The 15,373-nt window shown below is 44.6% G+C and overlaps 1 protein-coding gene across 1 annotated transcript in view; it reads left to right on the forward strand.

The window, feature by feature from the left end:
- Positions 1-1,573: 1,573 nt before the first annotated feature.
- LOC127922699 (NIPA-like protein 2) overlaps positions 1,574-15,373 on the forward strand; it is a 52,838-nt gene continuing 39,038 nt past the window's right edge. Inside the window, exons 1-2 of the mRNA XM_052506589.1 lie at positions 1,574-1,883; positions 11,999-12,067. Coding sequence (XP_052362549.1) covers positions 1,782-1,883; positions 11,999-12,067 — 171 coding nt within the window. The 5' untranslated portion in view covers positions 1,574-1,781. The remainder of the gene's footprint in view (positions 1,884-11,998; positions 12,068-15,373) is intronic.

Consider the following 15,373-nt stretch of genomic DNA (forward strand, 5'->3'; position numbering starts at 1 on the left):
GTCATTTTTTCAAGGCTACAGACAGATCTTATTATTTGGGTCTATACTGCTATAGATTGTGTCATTCATTCTCGACAGATATTATTTGGGTCTATACCGCTATAGATTGTGTCATTCATTCTCGACAAATATTATTTGGGTCTATACCGCTATAGATTGTGTCATTCATTCTCGACAAATATTATTTGGGTCTATACCGCTATAGATTGTGTCATTCATTCTCGACAAAATATTATTTGGGTCTATACCGCTATAGATTGTGTCATTCATTCTTGACAGATATTATTTGGGTCTATACCGCTATAGATTGTGTCTTTCATTCTCGACAGATATTATTTGGGTCTATACCGCTATAGATTGTGTCATTCATTCTCGACAGATATTATTTGGGTCTATACATACCGCTATAGATTGTGTCATTCATTCTCGACAGATATTATTTGGGTCTATACCGCTATAGATTGTGTCATTCATTCATGACAAATATTATTTGGGTCTATACCGCTATAGATTGTGTCATTCATTCTTGACAGATATTATTTGGGTCTATACCGCTATAGATTGTGTCATTCATTCTCGACAAAATATTATTTGGGTCTATACCGCTATAGATTGTGTCATTCATTCTCGACAGATATTATTTGGGTCTATACCGCTATAGATTGTGTCATTCATTCATGACAAATATTATTTGGGTCTATACCGCTATAGATTGTGTCATTCATTCTTGACAGATATTATTTGGGTCTATACCGCTATAGATTGTGTCATTCATTCATGACAAATATTATTTGGGTCTATACCGCTATAGATTGTGTCATTCATTCTTGACAGATATTATTTGGGTCTATACCGCTATAGATTGTGTCATTCATTCTCGACAAAATATTATTTGGGTCTATACCGCTATAGATTGTGTCATTCATTCTCGACAAAATATTATTTGGGTCTATACCGCTATAGATTGTGTCATTCATTCTCGACAAAATATTATTTGGGTCTATACCGCTATAGATTGTGTCATTCATTCTCGACAAAATATTATTTGGGTCTATACCGCTATAGATTGTGTCATTCATTCTTGACAGATATTATTTGGGTCTATACCGCTATAGATTGTGTCTTTCATTCTCGACAGATATTATTTGGGTCTATACCGCTATAGATTGTGTCATTCATTCTCGACAGATATTATTTGGGTCTATACCGCTATAGATTCTGTTCACGTTTCTCTAATTGTCCACCAGGTGGCGACTGCTATGATGTTCAATAGCAATCAGTGGCATAATGGTAGATTGTGTTGATTTGGTTTATTTATTAATTAAATCAACTTGAAGGATAACTCGCTGAAACATTCTTTGGATGTCCATTGTATTATATTGTAACGATCCTCGCTATATGAGCCACGTTACAATTCCCATCAAGTGGGAAACACCTATCGGCGTGATGCGTGGGGTGTCTGCCTTTCACGCCAAAATCCAGTGTTTGCTTCCGTTCGCCACAATATTATATTATTATTATTATATTCTAAAAGATTAGATGACATGTATTCTGTGTACAAGTGACAACTGTCTGCCACTGGTCACATCCGGGGAACTCTGTGCTCTCCAGCTGCATCCCCGCCTCGTTAACTGACGAGCAGACTGACACTTTCTGCCGGTTGACCGGGCAGGAAAGACTCAAACTCACGGGATGTCAAGGCTGGAACCGGGCAAACATGTGAAAAGGGGAGTTGCGATGAAGTAGCCTAGTTGGAAGGAAAGGCTACGATAGAGGAAAAGATGGCGAACAACTCAACTTTAGACAGCGTGTTTTCTAACAGAACAGGACAGAATTCATCTCAACCGTCTCCGTTCACCGAAATCCGGGAGAATCCGCTGAAGGTAGGCAACTAGTAACTCACTGACTCTTAAACGTCCGCACTATCCTTGCACGGCAGGGAAACTTTATTTCTTATTAGTTGAAACAAATATTATTTTGTATTATTATTCGAGATTAAATACATTTATCGATTTTTTTTTTAAGGGGAAAGATTTATTTTTATTTTTTAGGAATTGTCCTAATATTTTAAATATTATAATTATTATTTCCATGTCCGCTCTGGGACCGGATATGCCCTTGTCTGGGACAAACGATCCCAATTCCGAACTCTCAAAAAAAAGTTGACCAATTCTAAAAACGGTCAATAATTAATATTAACTGGGAAATGATCTTGTGAAGTTTCTTGCAAATCCCTCTCTGTGACATTGAAGAATATTTCTCTCAGAACTGTGATTTCCTACAAAACATGTGTTTAGAGATTTGGACATTAATGTCGGAGTCCTAAATGAATCAGGTGAGCGACACTATAAAGACCTTCATATTCTCTACTTCAATTTAAACAACCAATATTCAAATCACCATGATCACAACCATAAACTGTTAACTCCATCTACCTGATAGATTAAGATATGATTTTTGGTTCAAATATGTTTATTTTCATTAGGTTTTTAGTCATAAATCAACTGAGGAAAAAACTAAAATGCAACTTTGTATACCACTTGAATGGGGGGAAAGAAAACTTTGTTTTTATTGAGGATTTTCTTATTCATAATTTTCCATATTTTACAAATGTTTGCATTTTAACTTTTAATTTCTAGTGGGGGAAAAAAACCCATGTCAGACTATCTGTTAACTCCAGTGGCTTGTCAACTCCGTCGCTGATGGCTAAACCCTCTTAAAGATGCGTTATTTTTCTGTCTTTTATATTCTGGAAAAATATCTGAATCACTGTTCTGCAACGTGCTTATTAAACTCTCTTAGTGTTGTCTGTACTAAACCTAAGGGATACTGTTTGCTTTATAAATGTGGTTTTATGTTGTAAATCTAGAAAAACGTGACAAATGCTAACTGAAATAATCCCTGGAGCATTTATATAGTGCAATAAAACAAAACAAAAAGAGTTTTGTATTAGTTCATTTTCATTTCAAATTACCCATGAGCACCAACGTGACGTTGATAGAAGCATGTTTACATTGGGGGTCAAATGAAAGCTAGCAGTCTAATATTTTAGAGAAATTAAGGCATAAATAAATATTTCAACCATTTTCTATCCTAAAAATTCTGAAATAAAGAAAAGGCTTTGATTTTCTAGACCAACTGATGGAAAGGGGTCTTAGGAAACATCTACTATACAGGGTACATCATCGCAGAGATGAGGACCGAGGTGAATTCTGTCAGCCACGTTGTCAGGGGGGCCTGGGCAGAGATGAGGACCGAGGTGAATTCTGTCAGCCACGTTGTCAGGGGGGCCTGGGCAGAGATGAGGACCGAGGTGAATTCTGTCAGCCACGTTGTCAGGGGGGCCTGGGCAGAGATGAGGTGTGAGGCATATACCGTAGAAATAGGAGAAAAGACTGTTCTGCAGGAGAATGGGTTTACTGTACTATAAGGGTTGAACAGCTGGCAGCTCTGAGATAACTCAATACCCCAGCCTGCTCTCTCCCTTCCCTCCTCCCCTCCCAGGTCAGAGGCCACGGATCAGCCCATCTCTTTATCCCCTTCCTCCATCCCCAGCCCGTCACAGTTCTTCATTGTCACGTAGCACAAAGAAACACGCTGTCCACCCCCTGGACACCGAGGGAGACAGTGGGGAGGAGAACATCAGTCTCATTCTGTTCTGTCACCTCTTAAGACCCAGAGAGAGTTCTGTTCTGTCACGTCTTCAGACCCAGAGAGAGTTCTGTTCTGTCACGTCTTCAGACCCAGAGAGCGTTCTGTTCTGTCACGTCTTCAGACCCAGAGAGAGTTCTGTTCTGTCACGTCTTCAGACCCAGAGAGAGTTCTGTTCTGTCACGTCTTCAGACCCAGAGAGAGAGTTCTGTTCTGTCACCTCTTCAGACCCAGAGATAGAGTTCTGTTCTGTCACCTCTTCAGACCCAGAGATAGAGTTCTGTTCTGTCACCTCTTCAGACCCAGAGATAGAGTTCTGTTCTGTCACCTCTTCAGACCCAGAGATAGAGTTCTGTTCTGTCACCTCTTCAGACCCAGAGAGAGAGTTCTGTTCTGTCACCTCTTCAGACCCAGAGAGAGTTCTGTTCTGTCACCTCTTCAGACCTGGTCAGACCCAGAGAGAGGAGATGCAGGAAGCAGCACTCAAATTAGATTATGTTAGGCCCTATAGAGAACAATCTGGGGTAGAATGTTAGGCCCTATAGAGAACACTCTGGGGTAGAATGCAAGGCCCTATAGAGAACACTCTGGGGTAGAATGTTAGGCCCTATAGAGAACACTCTGGGGTGGAATGTTAGGCCCTATAGAGAACACTCTGGGGTAGAATGTAAGGCCCTATAGAGAACACTCTGGGGTAGAATGTTAGGCCCTATAGAGAACACTCTGGGGTAGAATGTTAGGCCCTATAGAGAACACTCTGGGGTAGAATGTTAGGCCCTATGGAGAACACTCTGGGGTAGAATGTTAGGCCCTATAGAGAACACTCTGGGGTAGAATGTTAGGCCCTATAGAGAACACTCTGGGGTAGAATGTTAGGCCCTATAGAGAACACTCTGGGGTAGAATGTTAGGCCCTATAGAGAACACTCTGGGGTAGAATGTTAGGCCCTATAGAGAACACTCTGGGGTAGAATGTTAGGCCCTATAGAGAACACTCTGGGGTAGGATGTTAGGCCCTATAGAGAGCACTCTGGGGTAGAATGTTAGGACAGAGTTAGAGCACTCTGGGGTAGAATGTTAGGCCCTATAGAGAACACTCTGGGGTAGAATGTTAGGCCCTATAGAGAACACTCTGGGGTAGAATGTTAGGCCCTATAGAGAACACTCTGGGGTAGAATGTTAGGCCCTATAGAGAACACTCTGGGGTAGGATGTTAGGCCCTATAGAGAGCACTCTGGGGTAGAATGTTAGGGACAGAGTTAGAGCACTCTGGGGTAGAATGTTAGGGACAGAGTTAATGCACTCTGGGGTAGAATGTTAGGGACAGAGTTAGAGCGCTCTGGGGTAGAATGTTAGGGACAGAGTTAGAGCGCTCTGGGGTAGAATGTTAGGGACAGAGTTAGAGCGCTCTGGGGTAGAATGTTAGGGACAGAGTTAGAGCGCTCTGGGGTAGAATATTAGGGACAGTTAGAACGCTCTGGGGTAGAATGTTAGGGACAGAGTTAGAACGCTCTGGGGTAGAATGTTAGGGACAGAGTTAGAACGCTCTGGGGTAGAATGTTAGGGACAGAGTTAGAGCGCTCTGGGGTAGAATGTTAGGGACAGAGTTAGAACGCTCTGGGGTAGAATGTTAGGGACAGAGTTAGAACGCTCTGGGGTAGAATGTTAGGGACAGAGTTAGAACGCTCTGGGGTAGAATGTTAGGGACAGAGTTAGAACGCTCTGGGGTAGAATGTTAGGGACAGAGTTAGAACGCTCTGGGGTAGAATGTTAGGGACATAGTTAGAACACTCTGGGGTAGAATGTTAGGGACAGAGTTAGAACACTCTGGGGTATAATGTTAGGGACAGAGTTAGAACACTCTGGGGTAGAATGTTAGGGACAGAATAGTCAGGAATGAAGGTGGAATTTCTTGGGAGTCTTTGAAACAACTGCAGAGTCTGTCTGAATGGAAAACGAATACATGATTATGTGCTGTTACATGTAATCTGTTGCTAAAATATTGACCTCATTATGCAGGGTACAAGTATCAGATGTACTGTATGTCCTGTACAGGAGGAGGTCATCAGTCCATGGATTAGCAGATTATAGTAGATCTCTGTGTGTTGTTGGATACAAATCTTTGTCTTAGTAGTGGAACGTCTTCCAACTGGGCAGTCTACTGTAAGAAGCACCCCGGCCAAAACGGACCTGCCAGGCCAATTCGGTCATGTTTGCCAAGTAGGACACTCCCTCGTGTGCCAGCCTGCTTGTGGCCTTTGTTATGTTTGCCCTTCCTGCTACAAGGAAGCCAGACCTCTGTTCCCTCTGAGTGAATGGGCTGATCAATACTACTGTGCAATTCCATGTAAAAAGGACCCATGAGAACCAACATGACAAGTTCATAGAAACGTGTTAAATTGGGTGTCAAATGAAAGCTAGGAGTCTATATTGTTTATATTTTCTATAGATATTTTTTAACGAATTAAGGCATATATATATATATATATTCAACCATTCTAAAAGATGGGAAAGGGGTCAACATAAAAGTCTTCTAAAATATTTTTAGAAATCCATTAAAACAAAATAATATTGAAGTAACTGCCAACAAAAATCTACATATTTTTAAACTGAACAAAAAATATAAACAAAAAACAATTTCAAAAGATGTGACTGATTTTACCGTTCAAATAAAAAAATCATTTAAATAAATTCATGAGGCTCTAATCCATTGGTTTCACATTACAGATATGCATCTGCTGGTCACAGATCCCTTAAATAAAGGTAGGGGGCGTGGATCAGAGACCCAGTCAGTATCTGGTGTGGATCAGAAAACCAGTCAGTATCTGGTGTCACCACTATTTACCTCATGCAGCGAGACACATGTCCTTCACATAGAGTTGATCAGGCTGTTGATTGTGGCCTGTGGAATGTTGTCCCCACTCCTCTTCAATGGGGTGACATGTCTAGTGAGTATGTATATATACTCCTCTTCAATGGGGTGACATGTCTAGTGAGTATGTATATATACTCCTCTTCAATGGGGTGACATGTCTAGTGAGTATGTATATATACTCCTCTTCAATGGGGTGACATGTCTAGTGAGTATGTATATATACTCCTCTTCAATGGGGTGACATGTCTAGTGAGTATGTATATATACTCCTCTTCAATGGGGTGACATGTCTAGTGAGTATGTATATATATACTCCTCTTCAATGGGGTGACATGTCTAGTGAGTATGTATATATACTCCTCTTCAATGGGGTGACATGTCTAGTGAGTATGTGTATATATACTCCTCTTCAATGGGGTGACATGTCTAGTGAGTATGTGTATATATACTCCTCTTCAATGGGGTGACATGTCTAGTGAGTATGTATATATACTCCTCTTCAATGGGGTGACATGTCTAGTGAGTATGTATATATACTCCTCTTCAATGGGGTGACATGTCTAGTGAGTATGTATATATACTCCTCTTCAATGGGGTGACATGTCTAGTGAGTATGTGTATATATACTCCTCTTCAATGGGGTGACATGTCTAGTGAGTATGTATATATACTCCTCTTCAATGGGGTGACATGTCTAGTGAGTATGTATATATACTCCTCTTCAATGGGGTGACATGTCTAGTGAGTATGTGTATATATACTCCTCTTCAATGGGGTGACATGTCTAGTGAGTATGTATATATACTCCTCTTCAATGGGGTGACATGTCTAGTGAGTATGTGTATATATACTCCTCTTCAATGGGGTGACATGTCTAGTGAGTATGTATATATACTCCTCTTCAATGGGGTGACATGTCTAGTGAGTATGTATATATATACATGTCCTCTTCAATGGGGTGACATGTCTAGTGAGTGTGTATATATACTCCTCTTCAATGGGGTGACATGTCTAGTGAGTATGTATATATACTCCTCTTCAATGGGGTGACATGTCTAGTGAGTGTGTATATATACTCCTCTTCAATGGGGTGACATGTCTAGTGAGTATGTGTATATATATACTCCTCTTCAATGGGGTGACATGTCTAGTGAGTATGTATATATACTCCTCTTCAATGGGGTGACATGTTTAGTGAGTATGTATATATACTCCTCAATGGGGTGACATGTTTAGTGAGTATGTGTATATATACTCCTCTTCAATGGGGTGACATGTCTAGTGAGTATGTATATATACTCCTCTTCAATGGGGTGACATGTCTAGTGAGTATGTATATATACTCCTCTTCAATGGGGTGACATGTTTAGTGAGTATGTGTATATATACTCCTCTTCAATGGGGTGACATGTCTAGTGAGAATGCAGACCATGGAAGAACTGGGAAAAAAATGTCAGCTTCCAGGAAGTGTACAGATCCTTGCGACATGGGGCCGTGCATTATCACGCTGAAACATGAGGTGATGGCGGCGGATGAATGGCACCACAATGGGGCCTCGGGATCTCGTCACGGTATATCTGTGCTTTCAAATGACCATAGATAATATACAGTTGTTAGTTGTCTGTAGTTTATTCCTGGCCATACCATAACTCCACAATGGGGCACTCTGTTCACAATGTTGACATCAGTAAACCGCTCGACCACACCACGCCATACACCCGGTTTGCGGTTGTGAGGCCGGGTGACATTGGAGATGGTTTATGGGATTAACAGGGATGACAGGCTCATTGGCCACCCTCCCTATGACAGGCTCATTGGCCACCCTCCCTATGACAGGCTCATTGGCCACCCTCCCTATGACAGGCTCATTGGCCACCCTCCCTACGACAGGCTCATTGGCCACCCTCCCTACGACAGGCTCATTGGCCACCCTCCCTACGACAGGCTCATTGGCCACCCTCCCTACGACAGGCTCATTGGCCACCCTCCCTACGACAGGCTCATTGGCCACCCTCCCTACGACAGGCTCATTGGCCACCCTCCCTACGACAGGCTCATTGGCCACCCTCCCTACGACAGGCTCATTGGCCACCCTCCCTACGACAGGCTCATTGGCCACCCTCCCTATGACAGGCTCATTGGCCACCCTCCCTACGACAGGCTCATTGGCCACCCTCCCTATGACAGGCTCATTGGCCACCCTCCCTATGACAGGCTCATTGGCCACCCTCCCTATGACAGGCTCATTGGCCACCCTCCCTATGACAGGCTCATTGGCCACCCTCCCTATGACAGGCTCATTGGCCACCCTCCCTATGACAGGCTCATTGGCCACCCTCCCTATGACAGGCTCATTGGCCACCCTCCCTATGACAGGCTCATTGGCCACCCTCCCTATGACAGGCTCATTGGCCACCCTCCCTACGACAGGCTCATTGGCCACCCTCATCTTCCAGGCTCATTGGCTCCCTATGACAGGCTCATTGGCCCCCTCCTCCACTGACAGGCTCATTGCCCCCCCCATCTTCCACTGACTGGCTGTAGCAGACCCCCCTGACTGGCTCCACTGACTGGCTATAGCAGACCCCCCCCCTCCTCCACTGACTGGCTATAGCAGACCCCCGACCCCCTCCGATGACTGGCTATAGCAGGCCCCCCTCCAATGACTGGCTATAGCAGACCCCCCTCCAATGACTGGCTATAGCAGGCCCCCCTCCCCCTCCAATGACTGGCTATAGCACCCTCCCCCCGACCCCCTCCGATGACTGGCTATAGCAGACCCCCCCTCCAATGACTGGCTATAGCAGGCCCCCCCCCCTCCAATGACTGGCTATAGCAGACCCCCCCCTCCAATGACTGGCTATAGCAGACCCCCCCCTCCCCCTCCAATGACTGGCTATAGCAGACCCCCCCCCTCCAATGACTGGCGATAGCAGACCCCCACCCCCTCCAATGACTGGCTATAGCAGGCCCCCCTCCCCTCCAATGACTGGCTATAGCAGACCCCCCTCCCCCTCCAATGACTGGCTATAGCAGACCCCCCCCCCCCCCTCCAATGACTGGCTATAGCAGCCACCCCCCCCTCCAATGACTGGCCACCCTAGCAGGCCCCCCCCCCTCCAATGACTGGCTATAGCAGACCCCCCCCCTCCAATGACTGGCTATAGCAGACCCCCCCAGGCTCATTGGCCCCCTCCAATGACTGGCTATAGCAGACCCCCCTCCCCCTCCAATGACTGGCGATAGCAGACCCCCCCCCTCCAATGACTGGCTATAGCAGACCCCCCTCCAATGACTGGCTATAGCAGACCCCCACCCCCTCCAATGACTGGCTATAGGACCCCCCCCCTCCAATGACTGGCTATAGCAGACCCCCACCCCCTCCAATGACTGGCTATAGCAGACCCCCACCCCTCCAATGACTGGCTATAGCAGACCCCCTCACCTCCAATGACTGGCTATAGCAGACCCCCTCACCTCCAATGACTGGCTATAGCAGACCCCCCCCCCCTCCAATGACTGGCTATAGCAGACCCCCACCCCGTTCACTGACTGGGATGAGGTCACTCATCTAGTGACTCACTATGGGATGAGGTCACCCTCCAGTGACTACGGGATGAGGTCACCCCACCCCTCCAATGACGGGATGAGGTCACCCCCACCCCGTCCTCTGACTGGATGAGGTCACCTCCAGTGACTGTTCTATGGGATGAGGTCACTCGTCCAGTGGCGTTCACTACGGGATGAGGTCACTCGTCCAGTGGCGTTCTCTACGGGATGAGGTCACTCGTCCAGTGGCGTTCTCTACGGGATGAGGTCACTCGTCCAGTGGCGTTCTCTACGGGATGAGGTCACTCGTCCAGTGGCGTTCTCTATGGGATGAGGTCACTCGTCCAGTGGCGTTCTCTACGGGATGAGGTCACTCGTCCAGTGGCGTTCTCTACGGGATGAGGTCACTCGTCCAGTGGCGTTCTCTACGGGATGAGGTCACTCGTCCAGTGGCGTTCTCTACGGGATGAGGTCACTCGTCCAGTGGCGTTCTCTACGGGATGAGGTCACTCGTCCAGTGGCGTTCTCTACGGGATGAGGTCACTCGTCCAGTGGCGTTCTCTACGGGATGAGGTCACTCGTCCAGTGGCGTTCTCTATGGGATGATGTGTCCTTCTCTACGGGATGAGGTCACTCGTCCAGTGGCGTTCTCTACGGGATGAGGTCACTCGTCCAGTGGCGTTCTCCTCTACGGGATGAGGTCACTCTATGGGATGAGGTCACTCGTCCAGTGGCGTTCTCCTCTATGGGATGAGGTCACTCGTCCAGTGGCGTTCTCCTCTACGGGATGAGGTCACTCGTCCAGTGGCGTTCTCCTCTACGGGATGAGGTCACTCGTCCAGTGGCGTTCTCCTCTACGGGATGAGGTCACTCGTCCAGTGGCGTTCTCCTCTACGGGATGAGGTCACTCGTCCAGTGGCGTTCTCCTCTACGGGATGAGGTCACTCGTCCAGTGGCGTTCTCCTCTACGGGATGAGGTCACTCGTCCAGTGGCGTTCTCCTCTACGGGATGAGGTCACTCGTCCAGTGGCGTTCTCCTCTACGGGATGAGGTCACTCGTCCAGTGGCGTTCTCTACGGGATGAGGTCACCCGTCCAGTGGCATTCTCTACAGGATGAGGTCACTCGTCCAGTGGCGTTCTCTATGGGATGATGTGTCCTTCTCTATGGGATGAGGTCACTCGTCCACTGGCGTTCTCTATGGGATGAGGTCACTCGTCCAGTGGCGTTCTCCTCTATGGGATGAGGTCACTCGTCCAGTGGCGTTCTCCTCTATGGGATGAGGTCACTCGTCCAGTGGCGTTCTCCTCTATGGGATGAGGTCACTCGTCCAGTGGCGTTCTCTATGGGATGAGGTCACTCGTCCAGTGGCGTTCTCTATGGGATGATGTGTCCTTCTCTATGGGATGAGGTCACTCGTCCAGTGGCGTTCTCTATGGGATGATGTGTCCTTCTCTATGGGATGAGGTCACTCGTCCAGTGGCGTTCTCTATGGGATGAGGTCACTCGTCCAGTGGCGTTCTCTATGGGATGAGGTCACTCGTCCACTGGCGTTCTCTATGGGATGAGGTCACTCGTCCAGTGGCGTTCTCTACGGGATGAGGTCACTCGTCCAGTGGCATTCTCTACAGGATGAGGTCACTCGTCCAGTGGCGTTCTCTATGGGATGATGTGTCCTTCTCTATGGGATGAGGTCACTCGTCCACTGGCGTTCTCTATGGGATGAGGTCACTCGTCCAGTGGCGTTCTCCTCTATGGGATGAGGTCACTCGTCCAGTGTCCTTCTCTATGGGATGAGGTCACTCTATGGGATGAGGTCACTCGTCCAGTGGCGTTCTCCTCTACGGGATGAGGTCACTCTATGGGATGAGGTCGGGATGATACTCAGAGGTTTCCTTCTGATCTGTTTTGCTGTTGTTTTTCAGACTTATCTCCTGGGAATCATCATTTCGATATGTGGGAACTTCCTCATCAGCATTTCTCTGAATATACAGGTAAGGGTTTGTTTTAGGAGGCCGGGAGGCTGTGTACAGATACAACACTAGTGTTTTAATGAGGCTGTGTACAGTACTATGAGATACAACACTAGTGTTTTAATGAGGCCGTGTACAGATACAACACTAGTGTTTTAATGAGGCCCTGTACAGTACTATGAGAAACAACACTAGTGTTTTAATGAGGCCCTGTACAGTACTATGAGAAACAACACTAGTGTTTTAATGAGGCCCTGTACAGATACAACACTAGTGTTTTAATGAGGCCGTGTACAGTACTATGAGATACAACACTAGTGTTTTAATGAGGCTGTGTACAGTACTATGAGATACAACACTAGTGTTTTAGTGTACAGTACTATGAGAAACAACACTAGTGTTTTATTGAGGCCCTGTACAGTACTATGAGATACAACACTAGTGTTTTATTGAGGCTGTGTACAGTACTATGAGATACAACACTAGTGTTTTAATGAGGCCGTGTACAGTACTATGAGATACAACACTAGTGTTTTAATGTACAGTACTATGAGATACAACACTAGTGTTTTAATGAGGCTGTGTACAGTACTATGAGATACAACACTAGTGTTTTAATGAGGCCCTGTACAGTACTATGAGATACAACACTAGTGTTTTAATGAGGCCGTGTACAGTACTATGAGAAACAACACTAGTGTTTTAATGAGGCTGTGTACAGTACTATGAGATACAACACTAGTGTTTTAATGAGGCTGTGTACAGTACTATGAGATACAACACTAGTGTTTTAATGAGGCCCTGTACAGTACTATGAGATACAACACTAGTGTTTTATTGAGGCCCTGTACAGTACTATGAGATACAACACTAGTGTTTTAATGAGGCCGTGTACAGTACTATGAGATACAACACTAGTGTTTTAATGAGGCCTGTACAGTACTATGAGATACAACACTAGTGTTTTAATGAGGCTGTGTACAGTACTATGAGATACAACACTAGTGTTTTAATGACAGTACTATGAGATACAACACTAGTGTTTTAATGAGGCTGTGTACAGTACTATGAGATACAACACTAGTGTTTTAATGACAGTACTAGAATACAACACTAGTGTTTTAATGAGGCTGTGTACAGTACTATGAGATACAACACTAGTGTTTTAATGAGGCCCTGTACAGTACTATGAGATACAACACTAGTGTTTTATTGAGGCCCTGTACAGTACTATGAGATACAACACTAGTGTTTTAATGAGGCTGTGTACAGTACTATGAGATACAACACTAGTGTTTTAATGAGGCTGTGTACAGAAACAACACTAGTGTTTTAATGAGGCTGTGTACAGATACAACACTAGTGTTTTAATGAGGCCGTGTACAGTACTATGAGATACAACACTAGTGTTTTAATGAGGCCGTGTACAGTACTATGAGATACAACACTAGTGTTTTAATGAGGCCCTGTACAGTACTATGAGATACAACACTAGTGTTTTAATGAGGCCCTGTACAGTACTATGAGATACAACACTAGTGTTTTAATGAGGCCCTGTACAGTACTATGAGATACAACACTAGTGTTTTAATGAGGCCCTGTACAGTACTATGAGATACAACACTAGTGTTTTAATGAGGCCCTGTACAGTACTATGAGATACAACACTAGTGTTTTAATGAGGCTGTGTACAGTACTATGAGATACAACACTAGTGTTTTAATGAGGCCCTGTACAGTACTATGAGATACAACACTAGTGTTTTAATGAGGCCCTGTACAGTACTATGAGATACAACACTAGTGTTTTAATGAGGCTGTGTACAGTACTATGAGATACAACACTAGTGTTTTAATGAGGCCCTGTACAGTACTATGAGAAACAACACTAGTGTTTTAGTGTACAGTACTATGAGAAACAACACTAGTGTTTTAATGTACAGTACTATGAGATACAACACTAGTGTTTTAATGTACAGTACTATGAGATACAACACTAGTGTTTTAATGAGGCTGTGTACAGAAACAACACTAGTGTTTTAATGAGGCCGTGTACAGTACTATGAGATACAACACTAGTGTTTTAATGTACAGTACTATGAGATACAACACTAGTGTTTTAATGAGGCCCTGTACAGTACTATGAGATACAACACTAGTGTTTTATTGAGGCCCTGTACAGTACTATGAGATACAACACTAGTGTTTTAATGAGGCCGTGTACAGTACTATGAGATACAACACTAGTGTTTTAATGAGGCCCTGTACAGATACAACACTAGTGTTTTAATGAGGCCCTGTACAGAGATACAACACTAGTGATGAGGCTGTGTACAACACTAGTGTTTTAATGAGGCTGTGTACAGTACTATGAGAAACAACACTAGTGTTTTAATGAGGCTGTGTACAGAAACAACACTAGTGTTTTAATGAGGCTGTGTACAGAAACAACACTAGTGTTTTAATGAGGCTGTGTACAGAAACAACACTAGTGTTTTAATGAGGCTGTGTACAGTACTATGAGATACAACACTAGTGTTTTAATGAGGCCCTGTACAGTACTATGAGATACAACACTAGTGTTTTAATGAGGCCCTGTACAGTACTATGAGATACAACACTAGTGTTTTAATGAGGCTGTGTACAGTACTATGAGATACAACACTAGTGTTTTAATGAGGCCCTGTACAGTACTATGAGATACAACACTAGTGTTTTAATGAGGCTGTGTACAGAAACAACACTAGTGTTTTAATGAGGCTGTGTACAGTACTATGAGATAGAACACTAGTGTTTTATTGAGGCCCTGTACAGTACTATGAGATACAACACTAGTGTTTTAATGAGGCCCTGTACAGTACTATGAGATACAACACTAGTGTTTTAATGAGGCTGTGTACAGTACTATGAGATACAACACTAGTGTTTTAATGTACAGTACTATGAGATACAACACTAGTGTTTTAATGAGGCCCTGTACAGTACTATGAGATACAACACTAGTGTTTTAATGAGGCCCTGTACAGTACTATGAGATACAACACTAGTGTTTTATTGAGGCCCTGTACAGTACTATGAGATACAACACTAGTGTTTTAATGAGGCTGTGTACAGTACTATGAGATACAACACTAGTGTTTTAATGAGGCCCTGTACAGTACTATGAGATACAACACTAGTGTTTTAATGAGGCCCTGTACAGTACTATGAGATACAACACTAGTGTTTTAATGAGGCTGTGTACAGTACTATGAGATACAACACTAGTGTTTTAATGAGGCCCTGTACAGTACTATGAGATACAACACTAGTGTTTTAATGAGGCCCT

This window comes from Oncorhynchus keta, unplaced genomic scaffold, assembly GCF_023373465.1.
Source record: "Oncorhynchus keta strain PuntledgeMale-10-30-2019 unplaced genomic scaffold, Oket_V2 Un_contig_2676_pilon_pilon, whole genome shotgun sequence".
NCBI lineage: Eukaryota > Metazoa > Chordata > Actinopteri > Salmoniformes > Salmonidae > Oncorhynchus > Oncorhynchus keta.